The sequence below is a fragment of the Palaemon carinicauda genome, chromosome 26 (genome assembly GCF_036898095.1).
Source record: "Palaemon carinicauda isolate YSFRI2023 chromosome 26, ASM3689809v2, whole genome shotgun sequence".
Lineage (NCBI taxonomy): Eukaryota > Metazoa > Arthropoda > Malacostraca > Decapoda > Palaemonidae > Palaemon > Palaemon carinicauda.
The window spans coordinates 100,820,549-100,846,686 of NC_090750.1; the positions used below are offsets into that span (position 1 = coordinate 100,820,549).

The 26,138-nt window shown below is 41.1% G+C and overlaps 1 protein-coding gene across 1 annotated transcript in view; it reads right to left on the reverse strand.

The window, feature by feature from the left end:
- Positions 1-418: 418 nt before the first annotated feature.
- Positions 419-26,138, reverse strand: part of LOC137620347 (transmembrane protein 42) — a 150,431-nt gene continuing 124,711 nt past the window's right edge. The window contains exon 4 of the mRNA XM_068350579.1: positions 419-1,033. Within this exon, the coding sequence (XP_068206680.1) occupies positions 887-1,033 (147 nt within the window). The 3' untranslated portion in view covers positions 419-886. The remainder of the gene's footprint in view (positions 1,034-26,138) is intronic.

Consider the following 26,138-nt stretch of genomic DNA (forward strand, 5'->3'; position numbering starts at 1 on the left):
ATCTCTTAATGCAATTAGACTTGATTTTCTGACAAAATATTAAAGAATCATAAGATTCAAAGTACATTACCATAACCAAGTTACTTAAGCAACCAGGGTATTCTTTTACGGGCAAAATTTTTTAGATCTAAATGTAGTAAATTTTCATATGGGTTAATTCTCAGACAAAATGTACATAATTATTTTTCCAACCTCATACAAATTGATCTCTTTCCTTGGTTGACAAATTTTACTTTCTACTTTGCACTGCAGCATTAGTTTATAGTTACTGTGCAGTATGGTAATAATGTGAAGACGCTTCATTTATTGGTTTAGAACTAAGGCTACAGAATTATATCTTGTTCAAAATCACCAGAATATTAAAATATTGAAAATAACTACTCATCAATTTTGCAGTTAGGTTAAATAAAACAGAAGAGAATATTTTCATGCTTTTACAGTTCAGCTATAATTTTTGTACCTGTGTTATTAGTTTTATTCCATTTCTGCTGTATACAGTAAAAAAAAATACAAAATAATGATAATGAAATGAGGATAAGGTTATACTAAGTTACTTCGGCTAGTACCCAAAGGTTTTATATAAAACTAAAAGTTAATTTTCTTATCCAACATCCAATAATAGAGGAAGGCGATTCAAGCTTACTTATTTGTAATGAAGCAATAAAAATTAGCATTTTGTTTTTTCTTCAGTAGAAAATCTTATTTCATGCTTCACATTATAAAAAAATTCTAAAAAGGAAATCTCTAAGAGATTACAAGGATGAACATGACAGATTTCATACCACATATCAAGGAAGAGTTTTTGAAGATACACAGATTCTTTGAAGTCCAGTATCATGATTTGAAAAAGTTTATAAGTTCAAATCCTTATTGTGATAAAACTTCTCTAATGTAGTTTTAGACGAGTTCCAGGCTTTCGTGGTGCAAGATTACTAGCATGATGCATTAACAGCAATCCACTAATTATCAAAACTGTTCCCATCCACCATAGGCTACGCACAACTTCACCAAACAGAACCTGTCCTAAAATTGCCTGAAATAAACAAAAGAAAAAATATTCATAAAACGATTTTCAAAATTTTGTAGCATATATTACAGATTAAAATCTTGTACTGTATATGTCTTTATAAAGGATTCTAGTCAAGATTAAAGTCAAAAGCCAAAAATGAGACCCGGGTAAAAGATTCAATAAAGTATTGTATATACAGTACCAGCATACAAATTACCATTAAAATGTTGTGGTGAAATTGATGTTTAATATGAATCAGATAAGTAAACTTTCAAAATAATCTAGGATGGATGGACTGCAAAATTTAGGCCTCAGTCCAACCACTGTGGCAGCAAAGGCCATTCAGCGCTATATGATATAAATTAATCAATCGTATTCTTACACTCACACCATTTGGTATCATTTCAACCTACAACACCAATTAAACCACTTTCGTGAAATACGAAGGAATTAAAAAGATTAAATAAATTAATAAAATTAATCAAAGCTTGTAATAAAACCTAAAACTTTGTATACATTTTTTCAAGTTCAGGGTATTACAATTTTCTTCCAGTATATCTCTGGTGTATGGCTGGTGTACCTCGAGTAGATGGGGTTAGGAACGAAGTAGTTAGCACCTAGAGTGGATATGAATGTGTTAAGGTGGTTTGGCCATGTTGAGAGAATGGAAAATGGCTGTCTGCTAAAGAAGGTGATGAATGCAAGAGTTGATGGGAGAAGTACAAGAGGAAGGCCAAGGTTTGGGTGGATGGATGGAGTGAAGGAAGCTCTGGGTGATAGGAGGATAGATGTGAGAGAGGCAAGAGAGCGTGCTAGAAATGGGAATGAATGGCGAGCGATTGTGACGCAGTTCCGGTAGGCCCTGCTGCTGCCTCCGATGCCTTAGATGACCGCGGAGGTAGCAGCAGTAGGGGATTCAGCATTATGAAGCTTCATCTGTGGTGGATAATGTGGGAGGGTGGGCTGTGGCACCCTAGCAGTACCAGCTGAACTCGGTTGAGTCCCTTGTTAGGCTGGGAGGAACGTAGAGAGAAGAGGTCCCCTTTTCTGTTTCATTTGTTTGATGTCAGTTACCCCCCAAAATTGGGGGAAGTGCCTTGGTATATATATGTATGTATGTATATCTCTTAAAGGTTTGTCCTGAAGTGAATGTGTTCTCCTTTGAAGAATAAAAACAGGAAAATCACTAAATATGTGTAATATTGATTGTCACTTGACAGTCATTGCAAAGAGGGGCCTGTCTCCTTTTCCCACTCTTCATTAAATAACTGTGGGTTGCATGTGTATGGCCAATACGCAGCATGGTTAAAATGGTGTTATCCCTCCTACTTGTAGAATTACAAGATGACCATTTATCCACTGAAGGGTGGATTTCTTTCGATTTTATATTGGTGGTCAGTTCAGAATATTGTATCTACCACTTATTCTTACAGTGAAAATGTACAAGGCTATGTGAACACTGTCCAAGTTTTAGTTGATATCACATACAAACTGATGTTTCTGTAGAATGGCATATTAAAATATTAATCCTTTTATTATTTGACGTATTAGCTAAGCACAATTTGCCTGTTTTACTGCCAATAGGCTATATTTTGGTGGGAATCATTCAATACTCATGTTGTTTGAAAGCTACACCAAAGCTACCATGGCCTTTGCACCCATTTAAAAAAGCACCTCATTGGTGAAGAATGGAAACTTATTTTTTTTAAATAATACATGGTGGAGTAACCGATGCTAAACCTACATAATATCTCTTGGAACTACCAATAAAGCACCATGGCTGAGCCACCCTCGATGCAGAGGAATTAAGAGGGGTGATCCTATCCAAAAATCCCAACACAACTCCAAGGCCGGAGGAGCTTAAGTTCTTTATATTTAGCCCTCAGTCCTTGACAGTTCCACTGTAAAATTGAGGAGAAAATAAAGTTTACTTTAAGGAAGATTCCTTAGAAGTCTTCCTATCAGAGTTTTTTTTTTTTAATTAACAGGAGTGTCTGATATTCTTTTTGGAAAAGTAGGTCTTGCTAAGCTTGGTTTAAGGTTTTTCTTAGCAGCCTTCTTATTTATTTGTCGAGGGGGATGGTGCACCTCGACACTAATCTTTGATATATTTAAATTTTTTGGAAGTTCATCATCCTTTTCAGAATGAATATCATAATTATTTGCTATAGGAATTTTTGTATTTCTTGTTGGAGGGGAGAGAGATGGTGGCCTCCTCAATTTTCTACTGAAAGATTGAGAGCTATTATGATTATGTACCTCCATCATGACAGGTACATCCAGTAGCTCTGCAACATACGATTCCTCCCTTAGATCTGGCAATGATGCTGCCCAAGATGAGAGCTTTGGGCTGTTCATCCACACCTAGAGGAAAGAGCTGGTGCCTTTTTGACGAGAGGCACCGCATCTAAATTACGAGGCTTGGTAAACAGCCTTAGATGGTGATTCAGCAATAAGATGCTTTACATTAGCTGGTTTAACTAGTGTTGCCATTTGCCCTTGGATGTCCTGCATCCTTAGATTTTAAGACCTTGGCGTAACTCTGGACTTTTGTTAGAAGTCGCCCAGCATATCCCATACTGATATGCTCTGCATCCAACTTCTGAACGGCTGCATCGCCTGTTTGATATAGAGGATATTTCCTGTTGGTTAACTTATGATCCTGGCTACAATTAGTACACCTTGTAATATTAGTGCAGGGTCCATGCTCAGGATCAGAACAATTGTCACAGATCTATACATTTTTTCATTCCCTAGATAGATGACCTATTTTGAAACAATTGTAGCACTGCAATGATTTCTGTTTATACAGGCAAACTGGTATGCTCTCATTTTCGATGTATATATGAGAGTACATCATGGTCTTCAAAAGTTAAAATAATCATAGTGGTTCTGGGAATCTTTTGAATCTTCCATATTTCTTTTGGGCACATATCTAATATTTCATCCTCACCATAATCATAAAGGTCTTTGTTAAAAATTACTCCTCTTCCATAGATAAAATTCAAATGTGGTTTGATATCCACCATGAGATTTTCTTCAATTTTTATATTACCTAACATAAAAGATTTTGTACTAGATTTGGCATGAACCAAGATGGACTTCTTGCCAAATCTACAAATGTTTCCACGCTCTATGGTACCCACTTTCCTTTGTATTATCTTAATAAATTAAAATTAAATTCCTTTGCCTTAGACGTTGCAATTAGCCACATTGGTGGCTTAGGCTTTCTTTCCGATATCGTGTTTACTTTGGTGTCAGTAGATTCAAACACCAGTCACTGAGACAATATACATTCATGTTACTAGGAGCTGCATTGCATAGCACTCCAGTAATCTCACAATTATTAACTTTTATTTCAGAAATGTCACGGACTGCTTTGATTGATTGATTGATTGATTTGAGGTTTTCTGGTACCCTGACATCTAAGGTCACTGACACCAAATCATTTATTGTAAATAAAAAATAAAAGATTATTCAATTAAAACCCTAAAAGCAAAATTGTCATTTCAAAAGTTAAATTTCTTTCAGAAGATCTGCTTCTCAAATAAAGTTTAAAAAATACCACTAGTATAGTAGGACACATCATGTCCAAGAATCTTGGCAAGGTTGAACCTGCCATCCTCACCTCAAGCCTCAAACAGATATCTATTTCTTTCACTACTATATGTGGGGCATTCGTTTAACAAATGCCTCATTGTCAATGGTACCAAACAGTCATCGCAATATGTTTGATGTTGGCCAACCAGCAAAAACTCATGTCATATGAGTGTGACCAATGAGGAGACCACAAAAAGTAATCTCCCACTTTTGGGGTATCCCATTATACCTTCAAGGGGATATAACATTAGCCTATTTATTTCTCTCATCTCATTTTCAAGTAAATTATCCCAATGCTGTTGCCAATTATTATAAATAAAATTATTAATTGTAGGTAAAAAATCATTACTGGGAATGGGATACCTTCTTAGTGGCAACACAGCTGCAGCACTCTGCCAATGAATCCGCCTTCTCATTTCCAGACACACCTATGTGTGCCGGAACTCAGCAAAATCGACCTGGGTAGCTGGTGCCCTGGCCAACCTACTACTTTTTCGATTGAGAGATGGAGAGGTATTAGGATTATGTACGTGCATTATGACAAGTGTATCCAATAGTTCTAGCATAGGATTCTTCCCCTAAACCTGGCAATGATGCTGACCGAGATGAAAGCCTTGGGCTGTTGATCTGAGGTGTGCCAGATTTACAGGAAGAAAGTGGTGCCTTTTTGACGGGAGGCACTGAATCTAAATTATTAGGTATATTAGCTTTAAGAGGTGATTCAGCAAGAGGATTCTTTACATTACCTGGTTTAGGTGGTGTTGCAATTCTTGGTGTAACTTTTGGTTTTGGTTAGAAGTCGACTAACATATCCCACACTAATATGCTTCTTCTATTTCATACTGAGGATTGATTGATTGATTGATTTGAGGTTTTCTGGCATCCTGACATGTAAGGTCATTGACGCCGATATTGTTTATCGTAAATAGAAAATAAAAGGATATTCAATTAAAACCATCAAAACAAAGATGTCATTTTAAAAGTTGAATACATTTCAGAAGACCTGCTTCTGAAATAAAGCTAAAAATACCACTAGCATGGTAGTACACATCATGTCCTAGAGTCTTGGCAAGGATGAACCTGTCATCACCACCTTGAACTGCAAACATTTCTTGTAAGTTTTTTGTGATTCTGGCTACAATAAGTGCATTATGTATACACTAGATGGATGTCCAAATATAAAGCAATTGTAGCACTGTTAAGGTTTTTGTTTATAAAGGCAACCTTGATTTCTTTCATTTTCGATATATACATGAGAGGGTTAACCATGGTTTTCAAATGTTAGAATATTCATAGAGGATTAATTGATTTAGAATTCTCTGGCATCCTGACATCGGAGGCCACTGACGCTGATATTGTTTATTATAAATAAAGAATAAAAGAGAGTTCAATTCAAAACCATAGAAGCAAAGTTGTCCTTATAAAATTTGAATAGCTTTCAGAAGACCTGCTTCAGGAATAAATCTAAAAATACCACTGGTATAGTACCACACATCTTGTCCAAGAATCATGGCAAGGATGAACTTGCCCTCCACACCTCGAGCCTCAAACAGTTATTTATTTCTTTTGGTACTATAAGTGGGGCATTCGGTCAACAAATGCCTAAATGTCAAGGGCAACACACAGGCATTGCAATATAGCTGATGTTGGCCAGTTAACAGGAACTTGTGTGCCAACTGAGAGTGACCAGTGCGGTGACAACAAAGAGTAGCCCCCACTTTCGAGGCATCATGCTATATCTCCAAGGACATATAACATTCGTTTTTGGGCTCAAGCCATGACGTCCTAATGGAAGGTTCCTTTAGTAGCTTCCGAAGGGTATATATGACTACAGTGATATTCCCAGAGAATCAAACCAAAGGTTTCACAGAATTCTAACTTTTGGCGCGAGTACCTTTAAGATTACTCTCAAGGGTATCGTATATCATCAGGGGACGTATTCTTGACACGCCACATGGCAATCTGCACCCCGAATAGCCTTTACGCCTCTAGGCTCTAGGGGGAAAATGTGGCAGAATAGAAGCGTAACCGCAACAAAGATTACCCTGGTTCCCCTATTACAATCGTATCAAAACCGCGCCAACTCCCTCTGGCGGTCATTTTCCTTTATCTGTAGCGACTCGCTACGGTGGTGTTCCCTGTCGATCTGACATTTCCGATCGATTTCTGGGAATCTTTATGCTTCTACGGCTTCTTTCTCCATCTAGAAAGTTGAGTATTGATTCTTTACAATATGTAATTTAGTTCCAGCCTCGCAATGAAATTGTGTATTTCTTGTGTGCGGATCTTTGCCGATCGCCGGTGTTGCCATGGCGCTGTTGTTCTTTGTACATGTGCTATTTAGTTAGCAGAACGACATTCCGGTGTAAATAGCTTATTCATTGTTATGAAAGCTATTTAGGCAATATATATTGTAAAGATATCTATTAGCATATTTTTCCCTTTCCGTGGCGATCGTATATGTCAGAGTTTTGGTGATTTAGGTAACCGAAATCTCGTCATGTCTGGGTAACATAACCTAGACAACATATACTTTCGTCATTTCCCCGGTTACCCTTGTGTATTGGTTATCATTCCTGGAGATCAATATCTCCTGGAATTATATTAATCATCATCAATCTCACTAGAGATTTATGGGTAATCTCTCTTCCCTCTGAGAGTAGCCTTAGGCTACAACTCTCTGCGTCGGCCTTGAATTTCGAATTCAGGCATGACTAGCCTAGAGTTTTCTGTCTCATCCCTTAACGGCCGTCGGCAAGTTTTGGGATTCGATCAGAACCTCAGAGTATTTAGTCTTTGTTGGCAGTCGGTCGGCGGGGTGATTGCATTCCCTTGCCGTCGGAACTACCGGCATAGGAGGCTAGCCCTCCCTAGACTACACCTGAAGTGGACGAATGTTACCGCCACCTTCTCCCTGTGGTCTAGTAGACTAGTCCTATGCTCGCCGACCCTAGGCTATAGAGTCGTATACTCTTGTGGCCTAGGATGGCGCCGGCATTGGAACTCTGTTTCTCCCTTGTTGAGAGGAATGGCATGAGCTGCCGTCCCCTTAACTGTATTAGCACCTCCTAAGCTGGAGAATAAATGATTCTCCTGCCGCTTGTGGTCGTGCCGGTACTGAAACAGAGTTTCTTCAAGGTGTGTAGATCCGGCAACATTGCCGGTCCCTCCTATACCTCACATAAGACCCTTTCCCCTCCCCTCTCTGTTCTTTTACGATGGCCGAGCCATTGGCTTTCCTGTGCTGGAGTCCTGCAACCTTACCATTGCAGGTGGGTTGCCGGAGCCACCCAGACCCCCCCCCCCCCACCCCTCCTCAGTCATCAGCTGTCGGCGACTGCCGACTGCCAACGGTCATGACGGCTGTCGGCGACTGCCGGCTTCCAGCGGCTTTGGCGGCTGTGGATGGGAGGCCCCTTTTGTCACCAAGGTTCTCCAGTTCTCCCTTGAACTGCTAGCCACAGTTTCTGTTGTCGGCGTATTGTTCTGGCCGGCAGTAGACCGGCACAGATAGATACTGACTAAGTAGGTAGTATGCCGACTGTACTCGTGCTGCCGGAGGCTGGCCTACAGTAGTAAGCCGGCAATAGTACTATGGCTAAATGGAAGTGAACCTTCTTTTCGGAGAAAGGCAGTAAAATTAGACTTTTACATCTTTTATTACTGTATACATATACTGTAATAGATAGCCTTCACTCCATGCTTTCTCTCTCTCTCTCTCTCTCTCTCTCTCTCTCTCTCTCTCTCTCTCTCTCTCTCTCTCTCTCTCTCTCTCTCTCTCTCTCTCTCTCTCTTTCTAGCTTGCTAGATGCTCCGACAATAGCTAGCTAATCCGGCAATATGCCGGCTGAACTACAGTATATGTCTATACAGGTAATCAGCATAATTGCAGTATAGTATATACAGCATATGAATAACTATCGTATATATTATACTAGTAGTTATTTCCAATATATCTTGGGTATCCCTGCCCAGATATTTGCTGAACCCAATTCTATATTGATGGAATAATATTTCATCAATATTCTGATTTGAAATCAGTTTCTATTTACCCTGCAATATTAAATTTCGTAAAGGGCCGGTGGTGTGACGCCTCTAACCCCTAAAGGGGAGAGCCCTTATCCCTGAGTTTTCCTGTTCAGGAAACTTCCTGATTTAATATTGTAAGGGAGGTTGCAGCGAATAGATGGGTTGGGATAGACAAATATATGTCTTTTAATTTCTAATCAACATATCTTGGATGCGAGCTTCTGCTGTTACCGCTCCTATTTTGAAAGAATGACATTCCTTCGATACTCTGATTGTGTATCAATCCTCCTTACCTCACAGCATTAAGCATAGAAGGGGACAGTGCATGTACACTTCCTTACACCTAGTTGTTCGAGCCCCCTTTTCTTCATGGAATTCCCCGGTTGGAGGAATTTCCTTAAGACTGAGGAGAAGTAACAGCATTTGCTCACAGGAGATACACGGGTATGTGTCTCCCACTATCTCTTTTAGCTTTCTGTCCTAAGCTATCTTGTCAAAAGACGATTTTGCAAATTGCTTATCGATGCGATAATCAATTGAATACTCATTTCTGTTCTCCCATCCTTACAGGTGGGACACCAGATGATGCATTGCAGTCTTCTGCAGTTATAAAGATGAGCATTTTCACGGACATAATATATGCAGGTTCCCCCAGCAATATTATTTCCAAAATCCCCAATCTACAGGACGGCTGTCTAGAGCTGTCGAACTGTGGTTGGTTTCGTTTTGAAAGTTATCTCTTAAATGCGATTCAACTGCGAACCCGTAAAATGCAAAAACTCTACGGGAATTGGACCGAAAAATTCACTTTCTCATTACTAAAAATGCCGATTTACTGCTCCCTTTAAAGGTTTTTAAGGTCTAAACCCCCAACCCTGCCTCTCAAGTTGAGGTTGCAGACACTAACGGCATTGGTGAGTCTGAGCGGGACTCGAACCCCCGACTGACAAACACCGGGCAGAGACTCCACATTCAAGCCACACCTTGTAGTGAAATCAACAACAGCAGTCATTGTTTCACTGTCACATCTGACTCCGCCGCCAAGAGCCGGCAGTGTGTGCCCTTGGTCACCACCCAGTCAATAGCTGAGTTGGTATACCTTCAATCGACAGCCCGCCGATTCCCAGCGGTCTGCCGACAGCCCGAGGAGTCTCCTCTGGTTCAGAGATCCGCTGACTATGCGTATTGTTTTCACCACTACCCAGACACATTGAATACTGGCTAGGATGGTGTGACGTCTGTCAGCGACCTGCTGACAGCCGACAAGTCACTGATATGTCGAAGACCTGCTAGCCATATCATATTGAAGTTCTGAGCCAGTTAACTTACCCCCAAGCACTAGCCTTGACGGTAACATGCCAGTTGTATAGGGGTATACAATACCCTGTACACCTGCAGTTTAGGACCATATCGCAGACAGAAATCCTTGGTACATAACCATACAATAGAATGGTTTTCCAGTACGTTGTGCTTCTAAGTACAACCCCTTGCTGAGACCTACCTGATTTGGGGGAATCCACTTCCCCCCCCCCCCCTTTTTTCTTACGCTGATGCTTCATCAGCCTCTTGATTCTCATTATTAATTACCCGTATGTAGGGCACTACTCTAGCCTTATGGACTAGAATCTTCCATCGGCCTCTTCTTGAAAGGGGATGCCCTAGAATCAATAATTAGGAAGACCGCAGCAGTTGGCTGGAAGGACTTACACGTCTGTGTCTCTCCTCTTTCCAGCGTACTTATCCTAAGCTTTATACAATAGAAAGGAATCTTCTATTACAGTGAAACACTGAAACACTGAAAAGCTGATATAGGCAAACAGTCAGGTATGGCCTGAAAGGAGAACGGAAGGGTTTCTCAGTTCTCCCTAGGATGTTAAACTGCATCCTACAGTTACAATGACCGTTGTTCCACAGACAGTCAGATTTATACACCTTCGGATCAAGCGAAGCAAACAGACGCTTCTGGTAGGAGGGAAGTTCCTCCTGGATCGCCGGACCTTTGATCACTGGAGTCCAAGGCCTGACCAAGATGAGACTAGAATGGAAATGGACATACCTCCACCATCCTTTCCTCAACTCTTCTTATATTCAAATTCCTCCTAGAAGAGTATACCTTAAAGCTCTAGAGCATACTAGCGGTGAGGAAAGTAGAGTCCATTGATTTCCAATGAAGGCAGTTTAGTGTTCACATGAAAGACTCAAGAAATCTCTGAGTCATTCTGGACTTGGCACCACGCAACAAGTTCCAATAGAACAGCAAGTTCAGAATGATAATCCTTCTGAACATAAGGACCCTATTCAGTAAGGGGTGTTGACAATCTAGCCAGCCATGGAAGATGTCTATCAACAACTTCCAGTCAGTCACCCCCTCCCCTCCTACCTAGGATCCAAGTTATGGAAGATAACGTATATCCTGGACGAGATTCTCGTCGGACTAGTTTCAGTCCTAGGATCCTTACGGAATTAGCAGACAGTCAAGCGAAACCAAGCCTAAAAAGAGTTCAGGCAACGATGGCCCTGGACGACAGGCTGGGGTGGGCAGCACCCGAAATTACTGTCTATGAGCATCCATGGAGATGATCCGGCCCTGGAACATTGAGGATGCAAATAATAGAATCTCGATTCTCTCCAGCTCAGGGGCTTCAATGTTTTAAAAAATCATTGAAACCTGTAGTCACCCTAACGCCCCCTTTTCCCCTGGGGATGTAAAAGGAGATCGCAAGGTCTGTCAAGAGACTATGGTAATCAGTCAGGATTCCATAACGCTAACAGGGAGGAGTTTCGAACTCTCTCCAGTTCACAATGATGACAGACCTAAGATGCGCTAAGAGGCTGGAGAAGATACGCATCAAACGCTCGAAGAGATCTAATAGGACCAATGATGGTCATTCCCTCTCCGCTTACCTTACAATGACCAAAGGCCACGGACCCGTAGGCCATTTTAGCCCTGTAATGGGTGGATAAACTCTCTCCACATAGATCGGACCTCCTCAGGTTGATCTGGAGCATCGAAGCGATAATGAGGCGTCGAAACTGTCGAGGATAAGGGACGTCTCATTTCATTAGGGAATGCTAGCCATCCCTTTCTTAAGGGAATGGCGCCTATCAGCAGCTCGTTTATATATGATCCGCAAGGTGACAGCGGATGCTCTTCTCGGGTTCCACCCAATAGAGTTGGAATGGTACACGGACGCAGACCCATTCCCTCCCAGAAAGGGACAAGTCCCCGAGCTGCAGATCGTTCTCTTCATCATGAGCGTTATCAAGATACTATCTCGTTATTTAGTCCCATACGAGGACCCTCTAATGGAGGTAACAGACATCATGTCTTTACATTAGAAGTGATGGACTTAGAATTCCTATTCAGCCCATCAAAATTTCCTCCAGAAGGCCCTCTACATGCTGAGACCCTTCCAAGGAAGAGGGGCTCTATTGGCTCCCAGAAAACCCAAGAACATCCCGTTCCCTGTAATGAAGGAACTGAGGCTGAGGCTAGTCCTAGTTATGCACCTAGGATTATCCAGGAGGTTCAGAAGTTTTCTGCCTTCTATTTATCACAGTACACCTGATCCCTTCATTTTACAAATTCCTTGCCCTTAACGGTTAGGAAAAAGACTGGGATCTTAAGGGCAAAATAGAATTCCTAAAAGAATACAAGTCTAGTCAACGAGAAGACAATACGAGTCTTCTTGGGAAAGTAAATTGTTTTGTAAAGCAAAAGGGCCCAAAAACAATCTCATGATCTTCTGCCTGTCCTTCTCTGTCCACCCCTATATTCAGGGTCTGGCGGCCGACAGCATGTTAGCCTTTGAGGAAGGAGGCAGTGTATCCTTGAATACTACGAGAACGCTAGTTCTTCGGCCTTGTCTCCATATAAACCCTTGAGTAAGCACCAAGGGTATGGCCGACTTTGCGAGAGAGGTCACTTAATGGGATCTTTGGATCCATGGACCATTATCTCTGTGCAAGTCAGCCCCGACTAGACCTCTTCTATATGCCCTTTAAATGGATCTAACGATTGGAATCTTTAATAAATTCCCGATAACATGTGCAGGCTTAGGCCCGCAACGCCACTAAAGCCCATCTAATGGTCTTTGGACAAGGTCCTACATTATGCCTCACCTGTGAACAATGAGGATTGTTCCCTCAACCATCTAACCTAAAAGGTTATTTTTTCGGTTCGCTATAGCCTCTGGGACTAGAGTTAGTGTAATAGTGGCCCTATCCTGAGGGCCACATTAAGTGAGAGATCTGCATCTCTTTCTGATCTAACCTTTCTCATTAAAGACGTCCTACCTACTAAGAGGTGGGGCTCCTGGAGAATCTGCCCTCTGAAGGAAGATGTCTCTCTAGGTCTGCTAGAGCATCTAAGGTCTATCTTCATAGAACTTCAGACTTCAGGAGGAACAGCTCTTTACAGGAGAAAACTTTGGATCAAACTATCCCTACAACTGAGGGTGAAGCTCACCTACCTTTTTCGCGGAGCGGATCCTGACAGTACTCCTGCAGATAAAAGATCCGAGGAAAGTTGCTTCATCACTGAACATTTCAGTGTGTGGACTTCAGCCTCTTCGTTCACCTACTGATCGGAGGTTGTCAAATGCGTCTTACAGACACTATACTAAGCAAATCTATGGATTGAAGCATTATGTGGTGGCGGCAGGTGCTATTTGGACCCTGTCGTCTAGCTCTGCGATGAACAGTAAATTGATTGGGACTATCAATTAAAAGGAGAAGGGGTCAGCAATTTTCGTGTGACCTCCCTTTGAATAAGTGTTGCCAAGGTAACACTAAATCTGTTCAGAATCTCAGGTGTGAAATTATACGGATACCGCTAGTGCCGTGTGTATATAGCACACAGTGTTGTTAGACTATTTCATGTACAGAAATTATAAAGAAAAGTCTTGTTAAAAGAGCTTTTCTTCAGTTTGAGAGTGGCACTCATCATTTCCCCCTTTCAAAAAGGGGGACATTATTTTCTGTGTATGTCTCTCGTATAATTTCCTTATCATGCTACATTCATTTAGCATGTAGTCATTTATTAGGAATAAATGTCTATTAAAATGCAGTTGCGTCCTAATTCGCCCAACAATTGCATGTTTTAAAATACCAGAGTTCCTTAACTTACTCATGTAAGTATTTCTCATATCATTGTATGCTTACAATCAATGGATGGGGACACTGATATTGGTTCCGCAATATATACAATCCTTGAGACTGGTTGTATTCTCAGTGTATACTTATGTTTGTTCATACAATATATGCTACCTTGAGGCCCTTTTCCTACGTCTAAAAATGACTCTTCCCTGCAGGGGGCAGGAAGCACTAACATTGTTATGCTTAGTGATGATGACGGATAACGGTAACGTCATTTGTCTCAATTGGCCCTTTTGGCCGTGGAAATATTGCCCCAAGGTTAAGGCACTAACACAAAACCACAGATACATTAATTCTCTGGTATGCTTCCATTAGGACGTCATGGCTTGAGCCCAAAAAAACGGATTTTGAGCGAAGCGAAAAATCTATTTTTGGGTGAGATGGCCATGACGTCCTAATGGACCCACCCTTCTTTTCTATGAAAAGATCTTCACGGTTTCCCCCCCCTGATCTACTGTATCTGTAGCACCTTGCTCAATGCTACAAGGAATGACCGCCAGAGGGAGTTGGCGCGGTTTTGATACGATTGTAGTAGGGGAACCAGGGTAATCTTTGTTGCGGTTACCCTTCTATTCTGCCACGTTTTCCCCCTAGAGCCTAGAGGCGTAAAGGCTATTCGGGGTGCAGATTGCCATGTGGCGTGTCAAGAATACGTCCCCTGATGATATACAATACCCTTGAGAGTAATCTTAAAGGTACTCGCGCCAGAAGTTAGAATTCTGTGAAATCTTTGGTTTGATTCTCTGGGAATATCACTGTAGTCATATATACCCTTCGGAAGCTACTAAAGGAACCTTCCATTAGGACGTCATGGCCATCTCACCCAAAAATAGATTTTTCGCTTCGCTCAAAATCCGTTTATTTTTCTCATCTTATTATCCACTAAATCATCGCAATACTGTTACCAATTATTATTAATAAAACTTTTGATGCCATGTATAAAATCATCACAGAGAATGGGATACCTTCTTGTTAGCAACTCAGCTGGAGCATTCTTTGTCAGTAAATCTGCCCTCTTATTTCCAGACACACCTAAGTGTGCCGGAACCTAGCAAAATTGAAGTTATACCTCTCAGAGTAATAATATAAAGCCACTCTAAAATCTTTAAAACTAAAGGGTTACTGGTATTAAAAACTTCTAAAGCATTTAGGACACTTCTTGCATCACTGTAATTGTTCAGTGGCCACTTTCCTTTTGGTAAGAGTAAAAGAGACTCTTTAGCTGGTAAGCTGCTCTTCTAATATTGGGTAGAGCCATAGCCTCTGTACCATGGTCTTCCAATGTCTTGGGTAAGAGTTCTCTTGCTTGAGGGTACACTCGGGTACACTATTCTATCCTATTTCTCTTCCTCTTGTTTTGTTAAAGTTTTTATAGGTTATATAGGAAATATCTATTTTAATGTTGTAACTGTTCTTAAAACATTTTATTTTTCCTTGCTTCCTTTCCTCACTGGGGTATTTTCCTTGTTGGAGCCCCTGGGCTTTTAGCATCTGGCTTTTCCAACTATGGTTGTAGCTTAGCAAGTAATAATAATAATAATAATAATAATAATAATAATAATAATAATAACAATAATGAAGATGGTAAAATTGCCCTTGTCTTTTAACACTATTTTTCAATAGCAATTAGTATGTCATATAGTTTGACAATAAATATATACGATACTAGAGGAAGTTCACCTCTACAATTCAAAGCACTACTATATACTCCAAATCTAACGCCAACATCAGATTTGGAGCCATCAGTGTATATAAAATTCAATTCTCTATGTTCTTCAACATGTTCCATAAAAAGAAACCTGGTTTCTAAGTCAGTCATGTTATTTTTTATCCCAATAAAATGCCTATAATATTATATCTTTGGATATTTCCATGGAGGGGTTGATGATATCTTAAATGGGAGCACTTTAGTTTCTATCTATATTTAGACTGTCTACTAATGTTTTTACCGGAAAGACATAAGGTTGAGAAGATTTTGAGTGCAAGTCAAAATATCAAAAATGCTTTATAAGGTTTGCAGCCTGATAGGCTAAACAGTTAGGAAGTCTTTGCAACATAAATGAATATCAAATAATAGAAGACTTTCGGTAAAGGTCTAAAGGTAATTCTCATCATCAACAAGCAGGCTTGGGATAGGCGAGGTTCTCAAGGCTACTGTGGCCAATTTGATACTATTATGGTTTATAGAGTCTAAAATCTTCAATCAGCTTGGGGTGGTTCAAGAGTATATTTCATACCCATAGCTAATTTTTGAATTCTAAAAAAATTAAAGCCTTGTATAACTTCACGAGTTTTGCGCTCTGCCCCCATGATTTACGGGACAAAACTTTTAAAAGATTCGAAGCCTTTTAAGGCTTTCATGTGAGGATTCCATGTCAGCCTGCAATCAAATATTAATCCTAAAAATCTAGCTTCACTTACACATGGGGTCTGTTGACCTTTGATCTACACATCCGGGTCTGGATATACTCCCCGAATACAGCAGCAATGGACAACAACAGTTTTGTTTGTTGAAAACTTGAATCCATTTATATCAACCCACTGAATAATTTTGTCAATTGAGAGTTGTGGTTTTCTCTCAGCCATTGTCATTCTAGCTCCAGCAAAAGATATGGAGAGATTATCTAAAAAGAGCGTTAGAGAGACTTTCGTTCCTGACATTTTTTCTCTGACAGAGTTTCATCTTCTCTAACTCGAAAATTCTAAGTGAAAGAAATACTTGAATGATTATTGGTAGTTCTCTCAATCCCAAATTATGAATGGTTTTGTGTATACCATATCTCCATGCAGTATCATATACTTTTTCAAGATAAAAAAACAAAAAGCTGTTTGCTGCCAAAGGCTTTACAAATAGAGGACTTTATTCGTACCAAAAAAAATCAGTTGTCGAGTACATTTTACTAAAATCACACTGGATAAGTGATAAAATACCTTTTTTCTCCAGGTACCACATGTCTTGCATTGGCCATCTTCTCCATGATCTTACAGAGACACGATGTCAATGCAATTGGTCGATAGTTTGCTGCTAAAAACTTATCCTTACCAGGTTTTAAAAATACTAAAATAAAGGCTAGTTCCAGATACATGGATAACTATGATCTTGCCATATTCAGTTCATAATGCTTAAAATAAATAACTTATTATTAACAGGTACATGTTTAATCACTGCATATGGAATTCTATCGGGCCCAGGGGCTGTATCTTCACAAGTGGCAAATGCGGAATCAAATTATCTTTCAGTAAAAGGAGCATTGTAAAGTTTTTCCTTTTCTATTGCAAAACTTAAAATTTTCTGTTTTTCAATGCTCTTATACTGGTGACCAGGAGCTGCTTCACACTTGCATGATACATTGGACAAAGGATCACCTAGCACATTGCTAACCTCAGTTGCTCCAGTCACATACTGACCATTCACCTTCAACACTGGTGATGAGTTGGGGTAAATTTCCCTGTATCTTTTTTACATTCTTCCATACAGAAGATGGCGGTGTTCTACTGTTGACTGACGAAACAAAAGATATCCAAGATTGGCACCTAGCTTCTTTCTCTGCATGGCAGATCTCTGCTCTACATTTCTTGTAAATAATTAAATTCTCCTCAGTACGGCGTCTGCGCAATCGAGTTAAAGATCTACTTGTGGCTCTATGCAGAGCAGTTAGTTATGATGACCACCTAGGGACTGGCTGCCGTTTAAATAAACCTGTCGTTGTCAGCATGTCTATGGCATTATCTACGCTTTCAAACTGTTCTGCATTCCCTCCAATTTCACTTACCTCCCGAGATATTTCAGTCTGCCTTGTCAAAAGTTCCATTGTGGTTATCATTTGTATTTATAATAATTGGAGCATGATCACTAGTATGTCAATCATCTAACGTTCTCCATTCAAAATCGAGAAGGCAGTTGGAGCTTACAATTGAAAGGTCAGTGCATGACAGGGTACCTGCCTGAACATGAAAGTGTGTGGGTTCTCCTGTATTAAGGAGTCCAACATCCTCGTTTTCCACAATTGATGATGTAATAATGACCCTCGTGTTTGCTAAAACATTGCTCCATTAAGGATGTCTACCATTTAAAACGCCAAGTAATAGAAAAGGTTAAGGGAGTTGTTGAATCACCTCTACGAAATTATCATACAAAATGTTATCATTTGGAGGCAAGTACAGATCGCAATTCGTATATTTTCTTCCTATATCAATCTGTACTTCCACTGCCTGCAGAGGTGTATGAATAGACAAAGATATTTGGGGAACATCTCGACGAACGTTTACGAGACTTCCGCCATGGCTCCCTACTCATATGGTGTCCTATAGCTAATATATTCACAAGGACAAATAGTATTGTCATCGTTTGCTCTCTTGTAGACATAATTATGTGCGAGTATTTAAGTTCTTCATATTTGGCCCTTATAACCTGACAATTCCATAGCAAAATCGAGAAAAAAAACTATGGTTTATTTTCAGGAAGACATCTTGGATGAGGTCTTCCCATTCGCAGTTTTTGGTTTAACATTATTTCTTGTTGGCTTTTTAATAAAGGGTCTTGATAAATTAGGTTTTACACTTGTGTTTTTCATGTTCTTTTGAACCAATTGTTGAGGGGGATAATGGACCTCAACTTGAATTTTTAATTGATTTAAGTTGTTTTCGTGTTGATCTCAAATATCAACAGAAAAAACATATCTATTTGATGTCATAACTTTAATGTTCTTAATGGAAAGGGGTGAGAGATGAAGGTCTCTCTCTTTTCTGATTAAAATTTAGTGATTTATCAGGTTTCGGCATCTTCCCCACTATAGATGCCCCTGAGAATTCAGTTTTAAGTGAAACTTCCATCAAATCAGGCAAAGATATAACCTGAGAGAGGTTATCATTTTCCTTTGAAATGGGGAACAAAGGTTTAATAGAAGTGAACAAAACCTTAGGAGGTGATATTCTTGTCTCATCAAGTAAATTGATACCAGATGGTATATTTCTTTTTTTGTGAACTGCTGAAGTAATATGTGGGCTTGATGTCTTCTGCGGCAATTTCCCTCCTGATTTGAGTGCCTTGGCATAGCGTGTTAATCTAATCAATCGATGCCCATCACTTATATATTTAATACTGGATTATTGTGGGCAGCCCCTTTTAACTTTTATTGCTGGTAACTCCTGTTAGTAGATTTATGATTCAAATTAAAGTTTAAACACCTGGCCTCAAGTGTACATGGTAATGTTCAGAGCAAGTGCTACACAGTTTTTCATTTATGCAGACTTTGGAAGGGTGTCCAAATTTGAAACAATTGAAATATTGCAGTGGCTTCTGTTTAAAAGATCAAACTTTCATCCTTTCATTTTCAATCCCAAAGTGGAAAGCTACATCAGCATCCTGGAAAGTAAGGATAATTATGGATGTCCCGGCAACCTCATGCATATTCCACACTTTTAATGGACACATGGCCAGTATCTCCTCTTCCGTAAATTCATATGTCTGTATTTATAACTACTACCCTTCCATACCTAAAATTTAGGTGGGGTTTGACATCCAACCTTATATCTTTCCTATTTTTCTTTAAAATATGTTAATATAGTGGATTGTGTGTATGATTTGGCATGTATGAGAAAACTATTCGTTTCATACCAAGATATATCTCCAGGTGTGATCATTCCTACTTTTTTTTCTAAGCAATAAGCCACACTGGTGGTTTTGGCTTTCTCTGGGAGGGTACAGCCACCTTTATATCTTTATCTATCCAATTTTCAGGTTTGTAAACATCGAGATCTTTAGGTACCCATCACACAGAACACCCTTTATATTAAAATTATTAATTTTAATATTCATAATATCACATATTGCACTAAATGCTTCATCATGAGTATTAGAGGATATGCAAAAATCCCATAAGTCATCTTCGGGTCACATTCTTATCTCTCTGATTAAGTCATAACATTCAAATGCTTTATATATCACATCATAATCTGTGACTAATGCATTTTGGATAACATGCAGGATTATAAGTTTTCCTGTGATTAGGTGAGTTTTAGCCACGACAGGGAAGAGAGCAGATTTGGAATAGTTTCCAATAAGCATCTCTAGATAAGATTGGAAGGATAAAGAGGCAGAAAGTCTCTCTTTAGCTTCCAGTTCTCCCTTCAATAGGGATTCGGGAAGTTTTTCATTAAACTGTTTGCCTCCGACGTCTTTATCTAGTTTTCAACAGTGAATGTATGTTGGAAGTCCTCCCAATTGTTCAAATCGCAAGGAAGGGGTAGAGAGACAGGTTTACATTCTTCTAGTACTGGAAAGGGTCTGTTCTCCCTTACTGCTTTCAATACGGCCTCTAAGCTTTTAGAGGCAAAGGGGATGACAATGTCTTTTTTTGTGGCCTGTTTCTTGCTAAAAGCAGAAAGTTGGGTATTGGTGAATTCAAACGTCTTTATCTCCCTATCCAAAAGGGATTGAGCCTTTCCATGATCCAGAATGATCATTTCCTTAGGGATTGTATCATCCTTAATGGACACATCCGAGTTGAGCCTAACGTAACAGTAAGGATAGCTAACGATCGATGGAAAGAATTCCAAGTCCAAAACTGGCTTGGAACCCAAACCATCCCCAATATGAAGGAACCTTTCAGTTAAGGCCATATTCTCAGCATAGCGCCAAGGGCTCTTAACTGTGCATTCTGGTAGACTCGAAGCTGGGGGAACCTTAGAAGCAGGTGCCTGTTGTAATGCTTCTATCCTCACTGTTAGATCCGCATGAGAACGTTCATATTTGGTGGTTAAGTTTTCTATGAAAGCTTCCATGGACGCCATCAGTTCTAAATTACTGGGTAGTGAAGGTTTGTCTAAAACCAGAACCTGGGTAGAGGAGGAAGCTGGGGCTTGGGTAGAAAGTAAAGAGGCATTGGGAGCTGCACTCACCTGATGTACATCCAATGATTCTTCCAAGGCTTCATTGGTCAGCAGAATCCTCTCCTTCTCTGATGAAACAGAAGAAGCAGTAGACATGTCGTCCATGTCCAGGCTCATGACTTGCAGAGCGTCTCGAACATCATCATCTGCATGATCTCCTGGTACCGCGGGAGTTGGACCATCGGTAACTGGTGACCAAAAACGGAGGACACCTCAACCTTGGGAAAGAGCAAGTCCTTCAGTTCCAGAAAAAGAAGATAAGGGTCACCTTGTTGAGAGCTCTTCTGGAAGCCTCTTTCCAAGTGTTGAAGCATCTTCTGACTTCGATCTCAGATGTCCAAGTAGACATCAGTGGCATAGAAGCCGGATTGAAGGAGATTCATGTAAACCTTGCTGTCAGTAGTATCCCAGATTGCAGTGAATCCTTTGGAAACATGGCAACTTCCATGTTTCCGGCAGGTCTTTTGGCCACGGTAACTTGACCCGCCTGGTACAGGTGACCGTAGAACACTCCATGTCATCAGCAACCTGTAAAGATAAGAAGAGTAAATGAGTGCCGGACATCATTAAAATCTATCTTCTTAAAATTAGGGGGAATTTTTTTTTCATATATCCTATCCTAACTAATTCTACAGCTAAATATAAAATATAATAGAACACATGCCAAAAAGCTACGAAATCTGGAATGATTTATGAAGCAAAACATAATGATGGTGTGGTAGGAATATGGAGGAAAGGATCCCATCAAAGGAACACCAGAACCTCCAGAGTAGGTCTATCAGAACAGCTTAAGAAGGCGAGTTCACTCATTGTACTGCCTAGACCAGCAACAGCTGCCCCCGAGGCGGCAGCAAGTATTTCTAGTAGCCAGAAAAGAATGACCTGTCAATACCCCAGGCACGTCGATACAAGGCGGCAGACGCATTGTAAAGTCAACAGGGGGAGAGTGGACAATCCCAAGGGAAGGGTCCACACTCGGGGGAAGTACAGGAGAGAAAGGCAGATAATAAGAGAACCAGCCAGAACCTGATCATTATCATTAACTTGCACAAATAGGGGGTGCAGCCCATAAGATAATGAGAGCTGTACAAGAGGGCCAGGATACAAAGGGTGTCCTGACAACCAGGCAGGATCCAATTGACCCACTCCAGAGGACAATATTCCTCAGATGTGGGATAGGAAAGAACAGATGACTAGTCTAAGGCTGCAGCTGAGGCGGGAGAATGGGGGCCCCATAGCCAACACACAGCCAGTGCTAGAAGAACTCAAGCTGATAGAATTGGAAGCAGAGACAGGAGGTGCCACCTCTGTCTAGATAGGCTAACCCGGCAGGGGAGTCAAGACTCCATTGCCAGAAAGATATCTCAAGCTGGCAAGACAGGAAGCAGAGACAGAAGGCGGCACCTCTGCCTAGAGAGGCTAACCTGGCAAAGGAGTCAGAGGGATATAGCACATGAAGAGATGCTGCAAACATTGGAATAGCACTGCCAAGGCAGCAGAGGTGACCAAAGGAGTACCAACTCTGTGGCTAGATAGGGTTAGGCCATGGCAGAACTATGTAGGCAAGCCTAGCCTCCTAGCGGGTGAAGGAAATCTCAAAGGCTAGGGTGAGATGACTAGACAAGAGGAACATAGTTCTGGCCTAGATAGGGTTAGGCCATACGAGAACTGTGTAGGGAAGCCTAGCCTCCTAGCAGGTGAGGGAAAGCTCAAAAGCTAGGGTGAGATGCTTAGACAAGAGGAACATGGTTCTGGTACAGTCAGGTTATGGCCTAACTAGGAAGGGGAAGGGGCAGAGAAACACCCATGGGTGGACTCGAAGGCAGCAGATTTCAACTTGGAAGGAGAAAATCTCATCTACCTAGGCCAGGAAAGAGCCTACAAGTAGGCAAACTAATAAGCACAAGGAAAGGGGAAGGAAGGGTGGTTATGGGAGACACAGAAAATGCTGAGGCGGCATGGCCGGAAGGCCCAACAACCACATGGAACAACAATAGTGTCCCTGAAGGGTTGCCGTGATAGGGCACAGGGGACAAGTCCTCACAACCAGGCATAACCTACCAAAGACTAAGAGAGAAGCCTAATGATGGTTAAAGCGACCCAAGGAGGTCTACTAGTCAGCATCAGAACTGGGGTAAGGTGTTCTAATGAGTAAACATAAGTAGATATAGGGAAAAGGATCCCGAGACCTGTGCCGCCTCGCCAAACATATAGGCTAAGTGGAAAGTGAAAAGCAGTCACTCTAGGGTAACTGAGAACACTATCCAACTCCCAAAAGGGCCTTCAAGACCGCAGCTCTCCGCCGTGACGAATCGACAACGTGGGAGGATAGACAGCCTCACCCAACCCATAATGTTTGGTGAAAGAAGGGAGTGGTGCCCCAGTGAACATTTACAAGGTAAGGCCGCCAGCTAGGGTAGGCTAGCCTAATCCAATGCTGATAAAAACACAAAAGAAACACCAAGGAGGGATGAGGGGATACCATATACATACAGTGAACCCTCGTTTATCGCGGTAGATAGGTTCCAGACGCGGCCGCGATAGGTGAAATTCCGCGAAGTAGTGACATCATATTTACCTATTTATTTAACATGTATATTCGGACTTTTAAAACCTTCCCTTGTACGTAGTACTGTTAACAAACCACCCTTTAATGTACAGAACACTTAATGCATGTACTACAGCACCCTAAACTAAAACAGGCACAAATATTAAAGGCGATTTTATATCATGCGTTTCCTAAACACCTAAAAAGCACGATAAAAAATGGCAACCAATGTTTTGTTTACGTTCATCTCTGATCATAATGAAGAAACAAACTCATTTAGTGTACACATATATGTATAGGTTAGTTTTTGCATCGATTATATTGATTATACAGTATGTTGATTTTTTTATTACCAATGTTTTAGTTTACGTATTTTTCTTAGGACTTCCAAATGAAATGTTTTTCTTTATGACGCCGCCTGAAACGACGGCGTCATAAAGTACTGTGCGCTCAGTAAACAACCACGCTCAGAACAAACAAGGCATTTAACGCGCATGATGATAGTGATAAATAATGATACAGTACAGTATTTACAGTAAAAGCATTTACAAAATATGTTACCTTACAAATATAATTTACCGTATCTATATAAAATCATACAGTACTGTACAGTACATACTGTACGTAGCAAAGCAGGAAAACAATTTACGAGAGAGAGAGAGAGAGAGAGAGAGAGAGAGAGAGAGAGAGAGAGAGAGATTGTTTTACGTACGTAAATGTAAATTTTAAACAAAAAAAAATATGATAGGTTACAACATGTAGACTTTTAAAACCTTCCCTTTAACTTAATGCATACAGTACGTACAGTACTAAACTATAAAACAGGCACAAATACAGTTTTAGAATGTGAGAATATTAAAGTAAAAAATAAAGATTGTTACTGTACTCACCACGAAAGAACTTGAAGAAAAACTTGAATGATGATGGCGATGAATTTGCTGCACAGTAGAAATGATGAAGCTGATGATGTGTTCTACTGTGCAGCAAGGTAGTATTTTACGTCTCTTCAGACGGAGGTGTCTTTTCCTGGGACACCTCTTCAACTTCTTCCTGGGAAACTTCTTCAATTTCTTCCGAAGGCGTACTAGCAGGAGGAACTGGCTCTTTTTTGCGAGGCTGGAAGAACATTGTGATCGGAAGTTGTTGCCGCTGCTTCTTTTTTCGATCTAAGAGCATCTTGTAGGGAGTCATTATGTCATCAACCTTGTTGCAGAATTGCATCGACCGAACCATATCCTCGTCCCACTCTTGCAACATTTCTTTCAACTCCTTCGCATGGTTGCAGGCCTTGGCAAGCCGTTCTAATGTTAAGCCCGTTTCTTTGACATTTTCTTGGGTCTCTTCCTGGGTTTCACTCTCTTCTTCGCTTGCCGATTTCGTCAGGTCTTCGAGGTCTGCGTCAGTTAGGGGCTGGGAATGGCAGTCCAACAACTCGTCGACGTCTTCAGTCGTCATGTCGCCAAACCCGTCACCTCCAATTATGGCAGCCAACTGCACAGATTTGCGTATTGCAGAGTGTTGGATTTCAGCATGTGTAAATCCCTCGTCGTCGTAAACAATCTGGGGCCACAACTTCTTCCAGCTCGCATTCACAGTTGCAGGTTTCATCTCTTGAAGTGCCTTCTGAATATTCTGCAGGCACGTGGCTATGGTGTACTGCCGCCAGTACGCCTTCAAGTTAAAATCTTCATCCTCATCATCTTGGGCAGCATCCACACACGCAACGAGGTCCGCCAAGGTGTTCTTCGTGTAGAGGGCCTTGAATGCCCTGATAACCCCCTGGTCCATCGGTTGAATTAATGACGTGGTGTTGGGTGGCAGGAACTCAACCTGAATGCCCTCATGCGACAGGTCAGTTGCGTGTCCACCAGCGTTATCCATAAGGAGAAGGATCTTGAATGGCAAGCCCTTCTCTAAGATATATTTGCTGACTTGCGGGATAAAACACTGATGGAACCAGTTGGAGGTCAGCATCTTCGTAATCCATGCTTTTTGATTATGCATCCAGTACACGGGAAGGAGATTCTTATTTTTATTTTTCAAAGCGCGAGGATTTTTCGACTTATAAATAAGCCCCGGCTTTAGCAAAAATCCAGCAGCATTGCCACACATCACGAGGGTAACACGATCCTTGAATGCTTTAAAGCCAGAGGCTTTGGCTTCCTCTTTGAACAGGAAAGTTCGCGACGGCATTCTCTTCCAAAACAAGCCGGTCTCATCCATATTAAAGACTTGTTCCGGCTTGTATCCACCTTCGGCGATAATATTCTTGAATGTCTGGTTCGCGTAAGTTTCAGCAGCGGCAGTGTCAGCCGAAGCAGCCTCGCCATGCAGGGAAACGCTTTTCAGAGCGAAGCGTTTCTGAAACTTCGCGAACCATCCTTTGCTGGCGGAAAAACGTTTCTGAGGCTGGGAATCAGTGGATGTCCCTGGTTGAGGATCATCTGCATCATCATCTTCTTCAGCATGGTTGCCGTCGTCGTCTTGAGGTTCCTTTGCAGCAAAATTCTGATACAAGCTCAAAGCCTTTGTTCGGATGGTGTTCGTATCCAAGGCTATGTTCTTCTTCCGGCAGTCGGCAATCCACATAGCGAAAGCACCTTCCATGCATACGATCGTTTTATTACGCGTTGTAACGACTCGCTTCGCTGATCTGCTAAAGGTGATTGCAGCCGTCTTTCTAATGTTCGCCTCGTCCTTCTTGATATAGCGAACAGTAGATTCGTTGATCCCAAAATGGCACGCAGCGGACGCGTAACTTCTACCATCTTTTAACATATCGAGAAGCGTAACCTTCTCAGCTATCGTCATCATCCTTCGGTGGCGTTTAGGCTCACTACCAGACTTAGTAGAAGCAGAACGCTTGGGAGCCATTGTACAGTAGGATTTGACAAAAAGTTCAAC